The sequence below is a fragment of the Thermobia domestica genome, chromosome 2 (genome assembly GCF_964235325.1).
Source record: "Thermobia domestica chromosome 2, izTheDome1.hap1.1, whole genome shotgun sequence".
NCBI classification, from domain to species: Eukaryota; Metazoa; Arthropoda; class Insecta; order Zygentoma; family Lepismatidae; genus Thermobia; species Thermobia domestica.
Window position 1 is genome coordinate 13039942 of NC_137455.1, and position 19232 is coordinate 13059173.

Sequence of the window (19232 nt, forward strand, 5' to 3'; positions counted from 1 at the left end):
ATGTTTACTAACTTCCTTTCAACATAAGAAAACAGAAAGTATTAAAATCAGTTAATTCTCTCTTTTTAATTTCATGTTTAGACAAATTTACCTAACGTTATATATATATATATATATATATATATATATATATATAATATACATGAAATGAAAAAATGAAATCTTTGAGTTTTACGTCCCACAGTTATGCCGATTAGGCTAAAAGAGACGGTGATAATGAGAGATGAGTGAAATGGTGGAATGAAGAAAGTGGGAGGAAACGGGAGAACCCCGAGAAAACCCACGAGCACGGTGTTTGTCCACCACAAAGTTCACTTGGCGGGGGCTGGGATCGAACCCGGGACCCCAAGCACCAGAGGTGAACGCTCTACCACTGAGCCACCGCGCCCTCCTTATAATATACATGATCGAAAATGATGATAATAGTGTCGAATTTTAGTGTTCGAGATCACTGAAATGAACAGTGACAATCCAAATTCACCCCTTTATGTCCAAAATGAAATGTATTCTCTTCGTGCGAAGGACGGGTATTCTGCTAGTAGTTTATAAGGTTAACACAGTAAGGACTGAAACCGTTACAGTCTGCATCAAACATCAATAACGTTAGGTAAATTTGTCTAAACATGAAATTAAAAAGAGAGAATTAACTGATTTTAATACTTTCTGTTTTCTTATGTTGAAAGGAAGTTAGTAAACATTCGCTATTCCGTAAAGTAATAACATGCTGATTTATTTCAGATTCCTTGTGTGTGATACTTATGTGGACTATTTGTAGATGCGTTAACGTGATTCGCAAACCTTCACTAATTACTACCAAAATGAGCTACTACACTGGTTCTGAGCCTTCATTGGAAGACGTCCGAAGACATTTGTTAAAATATGAAGGTGGAAGTGTTGATCTTGTGAAAGACGAATCCTCAGGCGTTGCAACGTTGTGTTTAAATCATGCAGCAAAGAAGAACGCTCTAACTGGTAAGAATGTACATTTTAAAATATCTTCAGGTGTTAATGTAAGCCACCGAGGAAGTAAGCTGAGGTACTAACCGTGTCCATTTATGCCCTTTTATGGATTTATTAATATACGTATGTATGTTAGACATACACAGGGTTTTTACAAATCTGGAAAGCAGGGAAAAGTAAGGGAAAATGAAACGAAGGGCAAATGTCAGGGGAAAGTCAGGGAAAATATTGCTTAACCTGGAAAACCTGGAAAACAAGGAAAATTTTGGATTTTTCTCAGGAATTGAAACTATTGTCCGTTTTACCTATTTGTTAAGATAAGCCAATAATTCAGTCATTATTTGTTGAAAGAGGCACTACAAATAAATGATTTTCGTTGAGTTTCAAGAGGTATATTTATAGTATGTAAATTTTAAGTAAAGTAGTAACTATTTCATGTATACTCATGTCCAAAATGATTGTCGCATATCTATAACTGCCTTCTTGTAATAATATAATTTGATAATGATTTTCCAGGGTACTTTTAATACTGATACTATGTGGATAATCGGGAAATGTATCTTCGTGGTAAATTTCATAAGAAAAGAATTATAAATACGAAAAGTAGGATGAGTAAAATAAAATGTTGCTAAATGGAGAAGAAAGTTTTATTTTCGTTTTATTGTTCTTATTTATTGCTCTTTTGACATGGAATTTGTCACATACATATCTTTGCCGATTGTACACATACTAACATTGTAAGAAATACCGGGCAAAATCGTTATCAAATTATATTCCTACAACAACATATTTATAGACATGCGACAATAATTTTGGACATGAGTGTACTTCGTTGTACACAACATTATTTCTAATATCAAGAATGTAACTTATGAAGATAGTTTGATTTGTTACACTTCACGTTATAAATGGTTGCATTTCTTTCTGTTGGGAACATAATAGTGTAGAAGTACTGTTAAGTAAATGAGGGTGATTTGCTACTACTGTATGCTTTTTCATACCGCAATAGACTGTAAACTTTTTTTTTCTTTCTTTTTCTTTTTTTTTTTTTTTTAAAGAATATATGATAAAATTTAAATGCCAATGCCCAATGAAGAAAACTGAGGACAAAACATGCTTTAGTATGCCGTAGCAGACACTGTTGTTAGCATTGTCTTTCAGGAAGCATTTTGGGAACTTTTTTGTACATAACTTGGAGCTTGGATCGAAGATTTAATATATTATATCCTGAAATTCAGATGGTAATTCATAAGTTAAGCTGCCCACAGGGAAGAAGGGTGGCCAATTTCTTCTTCTTCTTCTTGTTCTTGTGTAAAGAAGTTTAACGTTAATATGTAATTTTATTTGAAGATGTCTTATAAAGTTTATTCACTAGCTCAAATAGCAGTTCTTTGATTAGCTTACGCTGATTTGCTTGTCTACTATTATTAGCCTTGTGTATGGCCCTGTGTCTACTGTATAATGTTGCAGACGGAAAGTAGCTGATCTTTCGCAGGACACAGGTTGAGAACCACTGGCCCAAACCTTTATTTTGCTCTCACAGGCATTCATCATCAGTACACCGTTATCTTATTAAATGTCGTGGATCAGGGAAAATTGTTGGTCTTTCACCTGGAAGTCAGGGAAAATGATAAAAGTAATTTTGTAAGAACCCTGCACACAGTATACAGGGTGTCGCAAAAGTCCCCTGACGTAGGGTAACTTATTATCAAAGTTACAACAGAATGTAAGAGGGGGAAACCGTCTCCAAACATGACGTTTTCAGTCTAAAGTGAAGGATTTCTTTTTAAATCGGACGAGCCGTTTGGGCTGTACACTCTTTATGCGCCCAATGTTAAATGAAAATGCAACGTTGCTATTTATCTGGACCCACAAGTGAGTGAAGTTACTGTCCTTTACGCTAACATGTCGATGACCAGCCCTCGTTTCGAACAGTAGCTTATTTCACTTACGTTGTGGATCCAGGTAAATGGCAACGTTGCATTTTCATTTAACATGGGCACATAAACAATGTACAGCCAAACGGATCGTCTGATTAAAAAGAAAAAAAATCCTTCACTTTAGGTTGGAAAAATCATATTTGGAGACGGTTTCCGCTCTTACAGTTTTGTTGTAAGTGATAATAACAGAGTTACCCTATGTTAGGGGAATTTTGAGACATGCTGTATGTATGTGCATGTATGCATTAAACGTCAAATTTTCGCTGGGTGCTGTCAGTATTGTAAAAAGATACGGTTAAGAAAAAGTGGGGATAGGATGCATGGGAATTAATTGCACAGGTAATAACTACAGGATGTTCCAAAAATAAATAGGTGATTTGAGAAGCCAATAACTTTTTAAAGTGTTTTTTTAAGAATTGACACAGAAAGATAGCATAATTGTAGATTTTTCGTTCATTACTTTTTAAAAGTAACACTTCTTCAAGTGCCTGCCCTTTCCAGTTTCTTACATTCTTGCTCTTCTGTGTTTATTGGAAAAACGTGATTTTCCTATTTGAAGCAGGTTAGTTACCGAGCCCAGTTGTCGAAAACTTGTAATCAGATTGCGTATAAGGTATGTTTGTTACATAACGCATGCGGTAGCTTCTTTGAAACGCAGCAATGGATCTTTGGTTTTCAAAAGTAAGTTCCACAATTGCGACTCCGTTCAGTACTTAATTTCTCCATATCTTCAATCACTTCAAATCTGAAACAACAAAATAAATCATTTTTTTTTAAAATAAAAGTTACAAAATTCTATAATCATCGAGATACTTTTGAGACACCCTCTATTTATCAGAGGCCACCAGATTTGAGCATTTTCTGCTTTGCTGTAAACTACATGAGCAGTTGACCTTGTATGGGGCCGCAGAACTCGCGCAAAATGGTTGCATTTAGTTGCCAATTGTCGAAAGTAAACCCAAATCACAAAAAGTGGGTGCATAAATTTACTTCATATAAAAGGGAATGATGAATTTTTTTAGTTAAAATTTTCCAGTTATTTTTCTTAATATTTCTTTTTCAGTTTGAAGATGTATCATATGAAATTTGCAATTGAAATATACCGTATAATTAAATGAACTCATGTTCCATAGAAACTAGGACATAGGATTAGTTTTAATTAGTTCATAAAAATAATCATAAATGGTAAAGGTGAAGCTTCAAATATAATGACATAGTTGTTACATATTTTTTGTATTCTATCGTATAAATGAAAGCAATAAATCTAAATATGATGTATCTGGTACACTTGTAGCGCCGAAGGTTTTATATAAAGTAATAGAAGAAAATTTCACAGAAATGGGACATGTTGGGATATTAAAAATCAATTTCTCGTTACCGTTCCATTTTTGTTGTGATACCTATCGACAGATAAACGGTAGGGTGGAAAGAATCAATCTGTGACTTTCCATAATTACATATCGTCGCTTCCATGACAGAGGAACTTAAGTTACATTTTTTTGAAAATCCATTTTTTTCGCTCACTGAATCACTTACGTTACATTCTTGCACCTGGTAAATTGATTTACCATAATTCCCAATAAAAACAGATGTACAGTGCAAAGTTTGTAAAACACTAACATTATTTAAATTAAATAAAAGACGTTATGTATGAAAATGTGCCTTCCAAAATGTATAATAAATAACCTTTGACATCGAAATATAAAAAAAAGAAGAAAAAAAAGTTTGCTTATAATCTGAGAGAGTAACGAGAAATTCAAATCAAGCAAAATCTTTTTAGAAATTTGATTTTTTAATCTTTGTTTAGTTTTCACACTAGACGTTTTTCTGACAAAACGCAGTAAAAAGTGCAAATGTAACTTACGCCCCTCTGTCATGGAAGCGACGATATAGCATACTTTGGAATGAGAAACGATTCTCCTTTGTGTACTACTTTAAAAACTGGCTTTTTTAAATTAATAGTTGAATATGTAATACTAATTGAGTTAAGTGCTTAAACAATGAACATAATAATATAAAACACACTTAGCAGGTCCTTTTTCACTGTCTTAAGGATACCTGGTTGGAGAATAATACTGATTTAGAAGAAACCTATGCCTTCTACTGTGCATTTTTGTCTACGCGCAGGAATATGTGCCGGGAATAATAAAACTTTGTCATGACCAAGAACTATCATTGTTTGAATATTTTAGTTGGAAGTATTTACACATTAAAATTAAAAAAAGAAGAAAGAAAAAAAAAACATCATCGGGCCGAACTATTGAAACAACCTTCGCACAAATTTTCCTCATGTTCAAGACCTCATTTAATATGCGTCAAACAGCTTTTTTAAATCCAAGTTAACCAACTCAACCACTGCATAAACACTCTGTCTTTAGTCACTCCGTCAATGTTTCGTCAGTAATCGCAGACCTTGGGCGCCCTGAGCGTTCATCTTCCCCACTTGTTTCTTCCCTCCGAAAACACTTTATATCATTCAAACATGCGTGTCTTAAAGTATCATCCCCATAAGCCTCAGTTAGCATTTGGAATGCTTCTATGGCCGATTTCTTAAGTTTCATAAGAAATTTGATTTTTTAATCTTTGTTCAGTTTTCACACTAGACGTTTTTCTGACAAAACGCAGTTGCACGTATTCACTCGATGCTATACTTCCGACTGTCACTACCGGTTGAGTTCAAATTCGCAGCACGGATAAAGGAGGGGTGTAGCATGACGTCACCAAAACAGTTGTTGGCAACTCTAATCTTTTTTTAAAGTTATGCACTCAGTCTCTTTTTTATTTTTTGTGTCACACTTTGTACTGTATATTACCTTGACTGAAATATATCTATTCTATTTTTGTAATAGGAAAAATGATGGTTGATCTAGCGGATGCTGTCACAGATCTTCAAACGTGGAGGTCTGGTAAGGCGACTCTTCTGTATGGAGCAGGCAACACCTTCTGTTCGGGAGCAGATCTTTCTACGGCAAAACAGATCAACACTCCTGAAGAAGGCTATTCGATGTCAACCTTCATGCATCATATTTTAACACAATTTTATCGTCTTCCATTGTTGACAGTAGCTCTTGTTCAAGGCAAAGCAATCGGTGGCGGTGCTGAACTGACTACGGCATGTGACTTTCGATTGTTTTCAAAAAACGCAGAATTGGGGTTCGTACACGGGAAAATGGGCGTTGTACCTGGATGGGGAGGGGCGACTCGTTTAGCTCACTTGATAGAATATAGGAAGGCGTTAGACTTGATTACGACAGCTCGTATTATCAAAGCAGAAGAAGCTGTCAATCTAGGATTAGCAGATGCACTAGTTAGTGAAGAAAACTCTTTCCAGGAAGGACTGGATTGGGTGAACAAACGAATTGCGTTTGCACCACAAGTGGTTCAAGCAATGAAAGAGATCATGGTGAATGCGAGAGAACTAAGTGTAGAAGATTCCTTGATGAAGGAAAGAAGAATTTTTGCACCGTTGTGGGGAGGACCAGCAAATTTAGAAGCACTTCAGAAGAATATTAAACATAAGTCCTAGTCATTAATTGTTCCATATTATGTATGACAGTTATTATATAAATTGGTTGAGATAGCTTCTTGATTTTGTGCAGTCAACAATTTTTTGAGCGGTAAGACTTTTAAAAATTAAGTTTATGAAGCTATACGAAAAAATTTAAGAGCCTGACGTACTTAAAATAATACTATAAAATTTACATTTTTCTTTTGCTTGTTTTTCGTAAGTGAAAGGAGATAATGAAATGGAATTTACTACAATCATAGATAATGTTATTCCACAACAGAAAATATGAATCTGAAGAATTTTCAGTGTTGCCATCCATAGAAATTACAGCGTAGCCAGAATAACATTTACCCCAAAATCTAAGTTAAGGCAGCGACTAGAGGAACGAACTCAACTGCATTTGATTACGTTTCATGTTGTCTTGGAATTCTGTGAACTACTTTTTAAATAACAGTTGTATTTAGTTTGTAATAAAGAAAATAGTTGAAACATATTAAAATTAAATAATAATAATATTTAAAAAGTAGTTCACAGGTTACCAAAACAACATGAAACGTAATCAAATGCAGTTGAGTTCGTTCCTCTAGTCGCTGTCTTAACTTAGAAGATTTTGGGGTAAATGTTATTCTGGCAACACTGTAATTTCTATGGATGTCAACTTGGAGAGCTCTTCAAGTGCGTATGTTCTGTCGTGGAATACCATTATCTGTGATTGTGGTAAGTTGTATTTCATTATCTCCTTTCACTTATGAAAAACAAGCAAAAGAAAAATGGTAAATTTTGTATTATTTTTAGTAAGGCAGGCTTTTAATATATATTTACAGAAGTTATATACATAGCTGTTTAACGTTTCCACATCGAAGCTACATGCATTTAAGAGAACATTTGTCATAATGCATGAGTTCCTATATTCCTGCCTCAAAGAAACTTTCACCTAGCGAACTGTACGATCTTGCTCTATGCTGGAGGCCACCAGAATTTGCACCATAGAACAAATAACGGTAGTAGTTTTGCTCTACCATATGGCTAGAGCACAGCTCAAGGGAGTAAACAATGGAACTTGGTAGAACTATGCCAGTTTTAATACTTCCGAAATCATATTGAATGTTTTGGGCTGAGGCACTTGATGTGAGCTTTGTAAGTCTCGTAAGAAAATTGATTAGTTTTATTTTTCTTAGGTGAAAGGATACAGCTTTGCATTCTTCCGTATTCTGAGCTAAACGTTTCATTTCCTTGTAGTTTTATTTCCGTACATCGTGTATTATTTGGTCCATATATTATAATCACGACTATCTTCTAGGCATTTTTGGATCAAAATTTCCATCATATTTCAGGGAAAAATTTTCTTGTAGGCGTTATATCTGGAGAACTACATATAGTGTAGCCAAACCCAAACTATCAATTAACTCAGTATAGTGTGCTTATTTAAAATAATAATAATAATAATAATAAAAAAAAACTTGATTTAGGGGCCGTTCAAAAATTTTGTGGCTCCCGATCCAAAAACTAATCATTGGTCAAAATCGCAATCTTTTGATCCTTTTTTTTTTTTTTTTTTTTTTTTTTTTTTTTTTTTTTTTTTTTTTTTTTTTGATCATTTCTAAAATTCTTGTTTCCTTCTGACAGTCCTCCCATAATCATTAGCTTGATTTCTTCGTACGTGATGTGTTCGTCAATTATTTTTTTTTCTTTTTTCTTTCTTTCTTCAAAATAATTTTCAGCATTCTCCTTTTTCTACTACCAGTTAAAAACGTTTGATGCAATGCCTTAACAACACGTCCAGTTTTCAATATTCTGTATTCTAATTTTCAGCATTTTGAAGGGTTGCGTCCTCCTTTTTTTTATTGTTCTTTTAAAGTGCAGGCCTCATATCCATACAGCATCACACTCCATAATGCTTTCACTAACCTTGTTTGTTCACTTCTTTGTTGATGTTTCTGACCAGATTTTTTTTAAGATCCTTCTTCAGCTGAATTATTCTGGATGCTATATCTTATTTGCATCTAGTATTTCACTTATTATTTTACGTATTCTACCGTACCGAATTACTGCACTTTTTCATTTTTCTTCTAGCTTCGTTTCGTTCACATCTCATTGTTTTGCTCGTATAAACCTTCATCTTGAATTTAGTAGTACTTAGCTGTACTACCACTTACATTTCATATAGTTTTTTTCTTTCTTTGCTTGCTTCTAATTTTTTCGCACTGGTTGTAGCACAACATCGATCGCAAATTTAAAACTTAAACATTTTCTGCCTATGAACAGTTATCTTTGGGTGTGGATGTCCTTGATATCTTTTATTGCTTCTTTGTAGAGATTAAAATGAAATGGGTGACAGGAAGCATCCTTGCCTGACCCAGGCCCGCAACCAGACGACCTAAACTTTTCGTGGCCCCACCAGACCTCAATACAAAATGCTATTATTAATACAAAAAACACAATTTAGATATTTGTAAGAAAATTTTTAATGATTTTCCTCCCCCCCTCCCCAACATATTCATGGCCCTCCCAAAATTCTGTTGGTTTCAGGCCTGGCCTGACCCCTTTCTGAACTGCAGTTTCTCTTCTCTCTCTTTCTACCTCAATTACTGCCTTTTGGTCTTTGTACAAGATACGTACGTATATTTTTAAGTTCTTATAGTTTGCTGGTTTCTTCAGAATCCTGAACATTTTATTTCATTCTGCATTTTCAAACGTTTTCTTCCAAGTCCACAAATGCTACCTAAGTTGATCTTCCAAATTGAACTCTTTCTTCTACCAATTCTCTTAATGTAATTATTGCTTTCTGCGTTCCAATGTTCTGTCTGAAACCAAACCGGTCCTCTGGTAGTACTTCTGTCTCGACTTCCCATCACATATAGGATATTTTTGGCAAGATTTTTTCTAGACCGTTAGTAGGTTTCTACTGATCAAACGACGATACAGGAATCCGTATGCTTATAGGGACTACATAAGGAAATATCGGAGATATGTGTACAACTTTTGTGTAAATATTAACGCTTTTTCCCTGCTGATCGGAACTTGAAAGAAAAACCTTCGTAGTATGTGTTTACGATTTTTTTTTTTTTTTTTTTTCAAGAATATGACGTTCTACTGACTCTTATCAAGGTTTCCCATAACTTCCTCACCGCTTCTCACAAATATTCCGTAATAGTCTTAAATTTAGTTCTTTCGAAAATGAAGAAAAATTTGTTTTGACGACCAGAACGTGATCCATATAGATTTTTTTTTTCTAACAGAAAACTTTATCTGACATGTAAATAGCAAAATGTTGGATTTCCCACCTTGTCCATATCTACTGCACATTCTTACAGAAATGTACCTTATATGGTGGTGATTTGTACTGTCAAAATATGAAAAAGGACTGGCTCAAAGTTCAGTATGCTAAATTGAAGATCCTTGGTAAACTCTGGTACTTGCGGACTTAAACCTCACGTGATAAACAAATATTTACCATCCTATCTTGTTTGTACTATACTAAACACGAGCATCAAACTTGAAATAACTTTTGTTTGTATTTAGCAATACTTGGTTTCCTTCATTGAAAACTTATATACAAACTTCATATTTATAAATCAGATGCAGGAGAGAACGAGCCATAGTAGAATTCACCACAGTAGAGTAAAGAACGAAACATTCCTGTATTCTGCCAATGGAGGGTACATAGTGATGCTATGACATCGAAGATCGTTATAATTAACAGCATTAAATCAAGAATTCTAGTTCAACCATTTTGTATATGTATATGTATGTATATTGTGCACACTTGTTTTTTCCGTCGAGAAGTTTTCAAATCAAGCGGTATTTGGTGATTGCAAAGGGTTGTTGTGTTGTTCCATGAAATCACTGGGTTTAATATGAATATATAATTATTGTTCGGTAATGGAAGTTGTATTGCTTTAGATTTACTATTCGCACTAATAGTTCTGTGATATTGTTGCCGTAGAAGGTAGATAAAGCTTAATATAATGTGATTACCCATCCTTAATGTGATATAGAGGTAATGTGACCAATATATACATATATTTTTCCTGAGATTATGCTGTTGGTTTCTTCTCTTTAACAATGAGCAAATAATGATAATAGTTGTGTGTTTTTCTGATCCATCGTAAGACGAAGAAACAATGATTTTGAGTAGATATTAGTTGAAACATCCACGACGATTATGTGATTTGATTTTTTCAGTAAAACAGCTCCTTGGGGGAAATTACATTCTCCTTCCCCTCCCGAAGATCATTTCCCTAATTATTTTACTAACATCTGTAGGGATACATAAACACATCAAGCTCTAATTTGTGCATATACGGGGTGTTACTGAAATTTGTCACAATATTTTGAAATACATTCATCACATCAAAATAAGAAAAAAGTTCATATAGACCTGTGGTCGGAACTGCACAGTTTTTTAGTTATAGGGTGCCAAAAATATGAAAAAAGTACTTTAAAGGTTCATAGTTCCACTACTATAGGACCGATCTTCGTCGGGTCAAGACATCACTGAGGAACTAGTATGTGAACTTTCCAAATATCCATCTTTCAGAACCTCCAGTACTTTCACAATAATTTTTAGAGAGGCTGTTAGGGAGTACTTGATGACTCTCCACCTAACTCCCTAAAAATTAGTGTGCAACTGCTGGTGCATTCTTAAACATGGATATTTGGATAGTTTACATACCAGTTCCTCAGTGATGTCTTGAGCCGATTATGATAGGTCCCACAGTAGCAGAGCCATGAAGTTTTAAAGTTCACGTGTTTCATGTTTTCGGCACCCTACACCTCCGAGTCCCTATGAACATTTTTTCTTCTTATTTTGATGTATGGAATCTGTTTCGAAAATTTTGTGCCACATTTTTGTAATACCCTGTAGGTAGAAAGTCGAATTTTTTTTTGAAATTATTTTGTTATTATTTTGTGTTCTGCTTTACGTCGGTTTTTTTTTTTTTTTTTTTTTTTTTTTTTTTTTTTACATCCTACATTTACATTATATCTTTGGTATCATTTTTTCTGAATTTATCCAAATTTAATGCGATAGTGTCATAATTTCAAATTCTTGTATCCTTTTAAATTTATAAACTCAGAAATAACAATCGAAATCGTAGTTTTACGAAATATTTTTGATCGAGCAAATTTCTCCATATATTACAAATGAGTTTCGTGCATTAAATATGAAGCTGGAATAAGGGAAATTGAGAAGGTGGAAGGCCCTAAGTCCTGTATATAGCACTCGAATTTCTTTTTGTGATCTTGCCGCCAGTTTAAAAAATCAAGCACAATAATAATAATAATAATTCAAATCTAATTTTATACATAAGCCTACATGATTTGGCCTAAATGAACTAGGCGCCAAACCCTTTATTTCCAGTTGCTCTGACGCTCGGAAATTTTCTGAGCTCTATAGTCTTTGTGTATGTATATTAGCACTAGTGTGGGTTGACTTTTCCCGCTCGTGGTTGTTGAAGCCAATCAACGATTATTATTATTATTATTATTATTATTATTATTATTATTATTATTATTATTATTATTATTATTATTAAAGAAAAAGTGAAAGTGATGTGTTAATATATTCCTGCTGATTCTAGTGAAGTAGCTGGCGAAATGATCTTCGAAAATAATAACAAAATAAACCAAACGTAAATTTCCAAAAGGTGTTATTTACTTTTAAAAAAATATAGTTTGCACTATCAATTTATAGTGTATATACGTATATTAAACTGGAGTTTGTTGTGTTGTGGTCGTATATTTGTAATGGCCAGTAAATTATGAACACTGATATTTTTGTTTGTGTACGGTATTAAAGATTATATATATTGTAAAAATAAGCGTTAAAATTTCTGTTTTAATCGTAAGGAGATCTAAGAAGTATAAATAACTTTATTTCGTAGAATTTCATGAACTGATACCTTAGTCATATTTATGAGCGGTCACTTTCCACAAGATACAATAGATTTTAAAGCGTAGAAAATTTTGAGACTAGAAAAAGTATGGTTTGCATAGACAGATGAATAATGATTTTAAAGCCATTGGTGACAACGCAGAATCTGAGTAATGACAGGTAATGCCGTTATTTTATGACAAGACGCTTACGAAATATACAATCAAAATTAGAAACCAAAATAAAATAACAAAAGTACTGTTTTTTCTATGTTCTTCTTTTGCCGTATTTGTATTTATATATATCTCGGGTGCTTGTACAAAAAGTGTTAAGTCAAAACGAGATAAGTAAGAATTTTTCGAACAGCGCATTTTATTGTTCTCTTAGAAGCATAAAAAATATACTCAATAATCGAAATAATACAGAATGTTTGTAGACATATGTCTCTTAACAAATCTTATATTAAAGAAGTGTTTTTTCTATACCCTGATTTTACATGAATTTTTAAGTTCAGTTTTCCCCCCCAAAAAAGTATTGTTTGACTTAACACCCTTTGTACAAGCACCCGAAATATATATATATATATATATATATATATATATATATATATATATATATATATATATATTAAATTCTCCTAAGAATTCTATATTTGTCTCTTGAAAACTTTTGACGGCTGGACCAGCGAGTGTAGTGTATAAATAATTAGAGAAAAATTATTGGGCAATGGGGAAAAAGGTATTGAAGAATTGAGAAGAGTCTGTCCTCCACTTTAAACGTGGCAACACTTTCACGTAATTCAGGAAACTTGCATTGTGCCGTACCTTGATGCTCCTCTGTTAATTTTTTTATTACGTCATACTTCTTTTTATCTATAATCTTTTTATCTAATGATTTTACATTTAAAAAATTGTTTTAACTAATTTCTTTCAAGTTTATATATATCACTTCTTTTTAGCAGGAACTCTTATAAAGTACATAATATCATATTTCTCATTATATAGAAGATGCAGGAGTAACACCACGAAAACAAAATATCAAATTAAATAGCGTACTTTGATAGTTTATTTTTTTGGCGTTGTTCTGTAAACATTGTTGTTATTCAATAAAAATGTGGAAGTACACTTAAAAACTGACAAAAATGAGGGAAAATTAAAAAAAAAAGAAAGGAAGAAAAAGAACCGCAGTGATGACGCATTGAATTCTTTTCAGATCCTCGTGGGTGATCATAGTAAGTAAATAACGCAAAATACAGAGAAGTTAGGTGCCCTCTTACATTCTGATACGATTGTTCTTTGTGTACGTTAAACATGAATTGTACCGTAAGCAGAAGTAGGCATTACTAGTTTCCTTACTATGTGATATTACTTATTTGGTTGCCTGGTTTGGCTCCTTTTTCACACCAAAGCTACATTGACCTTGGCCATTACGTAGAAATCGAACTACATGAGCTCGCACCGGAATTCTGGCCCTGATCTGCCATGCAGAAGGCGCATATACTAAACATATAAGCACACGGGAACTGAATATAGCATTTTGTAAGTGTTAAAAGATTGCTATATATGTGTAGGTAGTAAACAGCACATTAATATCGTAAGTTTGAGGAACTGTGCAGCTAAGACTTCTTGTGTGCGGAAGAAACAGTGATCCAAGACAGTAGGTATTTAGTATATTTCTGGCACATATCAATCTATAAAGCGATCTATTTTTAAATCTTGGATCACATGGTCAGTTCACTGATGGCGACTGCAAAGACATCTGGTGGCTACAATAAAATACTGATTTTGTGTAACAGTAATTTTTTCTAAACTGCTCACTATAATGTAGAGAAATTCTTCAGCAATCAACACAAGAGAAAATAATTATTATTTCGGTGAGTGTTTAACAGAAGGGGTCGAGAAGTACGTTAAAAAAAAAAAGTACAAAATTTATAGGAGAAATGAGTTGATGCAAGTACTTATACCTAACATATCTTTACTTAACCTAATATTAATAGAAATAGGCGAAATTCTATCATTTCTTTTTTCGAAAATTATGCTGGATCCCTACACTAACATAATCTAACATAAACTAATCTAAACTAACCTAGTGTGAACAGAAATCACCGAAATTGTAATTTTTTTTTAATAAAAAATGGCTGGACCTCTTCTGCTGAAGATTGACCATTATTTCAGTAATAATACACTAATTTTACCCAACATTTTACATATAATTCAAAGTATAGTTACTCTTATCGATTATATCATAGTTAAAGTAACTCTAGTTGAAATTTGGAACTTTAAGGTGGATCACCACCCGGAAGTCAGTTCATATTTTAGCTCATTCACTTAACTACTGTACAATAAAACGTTACAGATTATAAATATTGTACTATAAGATAGAGTTATGTTTCAACTACAACACAAGACAATGATTCATTTGGTTGTGTCTTCCGATATCGAAAAAGATAACAAATAAAAGAAAATATTTGATTCGTTTTACAATGAGCACACAAGATGGCACTTGGTGTTAGATCTTACTAGAAGTGCTCAATTTTATGAAATGTTTATTTGTGTGTGTAAAGTACTTTAAAGTAACGATCTTACTACAAAATAGATATATTGTTTTACCGTTTTTCATGTTATGTTTCATATTTTATTTAAATATTAATTTACATTTAAGGAAATAGATTTTGAGAAGAAAGTTGCGCAGAACGCCATAATGCGTTGTTGCAAAATTTGTACGTTTAATTCCTGGGTTTTAGCATTGCAGTTTGAGAAGCAGAACTTAGCTAAGAATTTCAGTAAGGGACGAAAATTAATTTCTCCAGTAACTATCCAAGCAGAATTCCATGATAACTTCCTTTATTATCTGGCATCAGTAAGCACTCGACATTACCTGGCAACGCCGCACTATTCAAGCAGCGTTTAACATAGCACCGAGAACACTTAGTGATCCACCTTAATTCTACTCATGAAATTTATTTGTAATTAAATAACAAATTAGTTCCTGGTGTTACAATTTCGTGTAAAAGTAATTGATTCATGAGAACCTGGGCTTTTTACATTGTGAATTAACTTCATCAAGGTGATTAAATAACAGAAATGTTAAACTAATACGTTAGATTAGTGAAGTCACGCCACAACAAAAATACTGGAATTGTAGAAAAAGAATGTTAATTAAATAAGATCAACAAACACATACTGAACCATTATTGCACTTGTGATTGTTAACTATGTACTATATATGTATAATATATACTAAATGTAATTTAGAATGTTGAAAAATAAACGAATGTACTATTTTCGTAATTATTATTTAGTTTTAGAAACATTGTCTTAGTTTAATGTGGACGTTTAATACGACCCTTGTTAGGGATAGCCAAAAAATCTGATTAAGAAATATCCAGGGCTGTCTAACTGCCAGTTGTCTCAAAGAGAGGCCCTGAAGACTTTGGTTAACAGCATTGTCATCTTGATATATGTTACACAGTGCTGCTTGGTCCAAAGCTAACTACCTAGTCTTACCATAAATATTGTCCCAACTTTTGAGGGAGGCTGTACTTCCGCCTGTACAAGCGAGCGACGTCAAGTGCGATATCGTGAGAGGTGTCTGCTGGATGAGTCGTAGAAGTGTAAAGATAGCTGTAAGATGGAGTTGGGAGAGTATGAAAATCGTGTGACCGTGACAGCGTTACACAAGATAGACAAATCACTAGGGGAGATTTTCAAAACCCTCCAGAAGCTACAAATTAGTAAAGAAATTCGAAGGACTGAAAAATTGCCCGTAGCAAGGAAGATCACGCACAGTACGAACACCGGAACTTGTGAAAGCAGCGGCGGCGCATGTCCGACGAAATCCAGTTAGGAAACAGTCAATTATGGGTCGTGAGCTAAAGATATCGAATATTTTCCATGTCTCGCACGTAAAGTAATGACCTGGGCTTCCATGCTCACAAACAATGCAAAGGACATCATTTGACAAATGAACTGAAGCGCCAGAGGCTCCTAAAGGCAGAGCGCTTACTTAAGCGTTCCGCAGCAAATGGGCACCGTAGAATCCTTTTCACTGATGAAAAGATTTTCAGTGTTGAGGAGAGTTTCAATTCCCAAAATGACACGACATATGCCACATCCACTAGAGAAGTGAGTGAAAAGGCTCCAATGATCCAGAGGCGTCAGCATCCTGCCTTAGTCATGGTATGGTGGGATGTAAGCAACGAGGGCACAACGGGGCTGCATTTTGTGAAAAGGGTGTCAAGACATGTCAAAGTGTACCAGGAGACTGTGGTTGAGAGACTAGTCAAGAATTTCACCAACACCCTCTTTCATGGACAGAACTGGAGCTTCCAGCAGGACAGCACACAATCCACCAGTGGCTGGAAGCAAATATTCTGGACTATATTTTCACTTCAGATTGGCCTCCTGGAAGTCCGGACCTAAACCCTTTGGACTACAAATCGTCCAAGCTTTAGGAGATGATTTGCAACAAGTTGAAGGTTTAAATTAAAATTTAATCCCAAATATTGAAAGTTGAAAGAGGTATCTTTGGAAGGCGGCTGCAGATTTTCCAGTTGGTGTTGCGTAATGCAATTGGTGAGTGACCAGAAAGACTTAAGATTCTGTGTGCATGCTAATGGTGACCATTTTCAATGATTATTTGTGATACTGGTTCATAATGCGTCCATCTAACTGATGTAATTAGAATATTAAAATATCTCATAACAATTTTGTGTCGATGTACTTAAAACTTTGGGACAGTATTTATGGTAAAACTAGGTACAATCACATAAACATGCCGTAATTTTGTCCCATCTTCGTTTGAAGAATAAGTTTCCACGGCCATTAGGTATCTCAATATGTGAAGAGAATATAGTTGAAAATCATTTCTGGTTATGTGGGTGTTTGCTTGATACGGGTAATCCTCTTTTTGCAATTTTCGTTTCAGCTTTTCATTCTGAACAAAGATGCTCATGCCTTCTGGGTAATTAGCTAAAATACCCGTTCTTTGGAGGGGGAAAATAGGTTGTGGAAATGTGTTTGAACCTCCTTTGGATACTCATTTCACTGAAATTGTAAGGACCCAAACCTATAAGATAATATATTTTTGAGATAATCTTGTACCCCTCCATTCCGTTAGTATACGACCTTAATCAAAGTGATACGAGAACCTAGCTTGAGGAAGGTAGTAACTATGTTCCAAAATCCTTTTGCAACTGTTCAGCTATTTTTCCGTGATGCGTCACAAATAACAGGTAACGCCAATTTCACTGTGAATAAAATAAATACAAAAATTGTTCCCTTCCATGAAGGCAGAGTTTTCAGAAACTCCAGAACAACTGTCTGCTTATTGTTCTATTCGATTTAACTTAGGCTTAAATATCAACGAGAGTGTCGCCAATCAGCTTAGCGACCCCAAAAACTGTGTATTAGACACTAAATATCGATTGTTTTTTTGGTTATTTTTATATTTCACTCCACCCTTAGGGGCAGTGCTCGAATTGAAAAAAAAAAACAGAGGTGGTATGTTTTATTATGATTTTGACTCAACATACCGGCTATTTAGATATTGTCTTGATCACTGAAAAAACACAGGCGGTATGGCATACCACCGCATACCGTCTCACTTCGACCACTGCTTAGGGGTGCTGTGTAGGAAGTTTGAAAGTTCTCCAGACTCTAATTACATTGGAATAAACACACATCTAGGTATATACATTTTTACATATAGAATAGATGAAATTTAAAAACAATAAATACGTATCCTATATGTTCTGTAATTTATTTGACACGATATCACCAAATTAAGAATTTCCTTATCAGAAATGTGTATTTCGGAGGAATTTACAGGCCGGCTATTTTTCCCCCATTAATTTCGTAATTTGCGCCTGTACAAATTTCAGTGCTTTTTTGTTTTCTTAGCGTAGTTGACTTGCGCTCAGGAAGTATGCATTTAATGTTAAGCTTTTATTTGATTGTTATTTTACAGATTCATGAAAGTACGAAGGTTATATTCACAATTATTGTTAGAAACTATGCTTGAAATCATAATTGTTATAGAACAAATAAGCTTAATACTATTTCTCATTATGTGCAGATGTTGACAGAGATGTCATTCAATCTGATGCATATGGAATAGAAATGTGGATGCCATATTTTATATCCATACAAATAATTTATTATTCTAATAGCATACGATCATCCTTTACAATTGATAAAATGATGCATAATTGTGCATAGCTGGCAATTTACACCAAATTTTGGATTTTGCTATATGTATTTTTAAAAAAGTTTAAAAAGTAAAAATAAAGAAAAACATCCACATACAATCTGTTTCTGTGATATGATTTTTTAAGGATGGTATCATTGTCGTTTTAAGCAACATGAACTTGTACATTTAAATTTACGACAATAACGAGACTGTTGTTAGTTTTGGCGCAGAATACCAGACTTCGATTCCCGGTGGAACCTCATGTTCATATTGCACGTTAAGCTGCAGGTCCCCATCTCTCATAGCCTGCTAAAAGGGATACTAAACTCCAAAAAATCAATAACAAGACATTTTTTAAATTAAATTAAATTTATTTATTATTATTATTATTATTATTATTACTCAGGAGATAATATGCTCAGTGGACAGTACAAGAATGAAATTTATAATTTAACGTCCATTTTCAGTACCGTAGCTGTACAAGATGTAGGCTACGTCTCAACGTGAGTTCGAAAACATACAAGCTCGCGTCAGGAATCGAAACAGGATCTCTCTCTCCCCAGGCGCGTTCGCTAACATGCAGAAGGAAGTGTCAGAGCTGAAGCAATGAATCACATTTGACTTCACGATTATACTCGCATCTCAACTAGGTTTATTCCCTTGTAATACAGGCTCCAGCCATAAGACCCGTAGGAATGGCGTGTCTGACGGCTGTTCTTCCTTATTTGAAGTTTATGCTTAAAAACTAATCAAAAAATCA

General features: G+C 34.0%; 1 protein-coding gene across 1 annotated transcript in view; it reads left to right on the top strand.

The window, feature by feature from the left end:
• LOC145670203 (ethylmalonyl-CoA decarboxylase-like) overlaps positions 1-15566 on the top strand; it is a 41042-nt gene extending 25476 nt beyond the window's left edge. Inside the window, exons 3-4 of the mRNA XM_081738583.1 lie at positions 739-972; positions 5750-15566. Of these exons, the coding sequence (XP_081594709.1) occupies positions 759-972; positions 5750-6426 (891 nt within the window). The 5' untranslated portion in view covers positions 739-758 and the 3' untranslated portion in view covers positions 6427-15566. The remainder of the gene's footprint in view (positions 1-738; positions 973-5749) is intronic.
• Positions 15567-19232: the final 3666 nt, after the last annotated feature.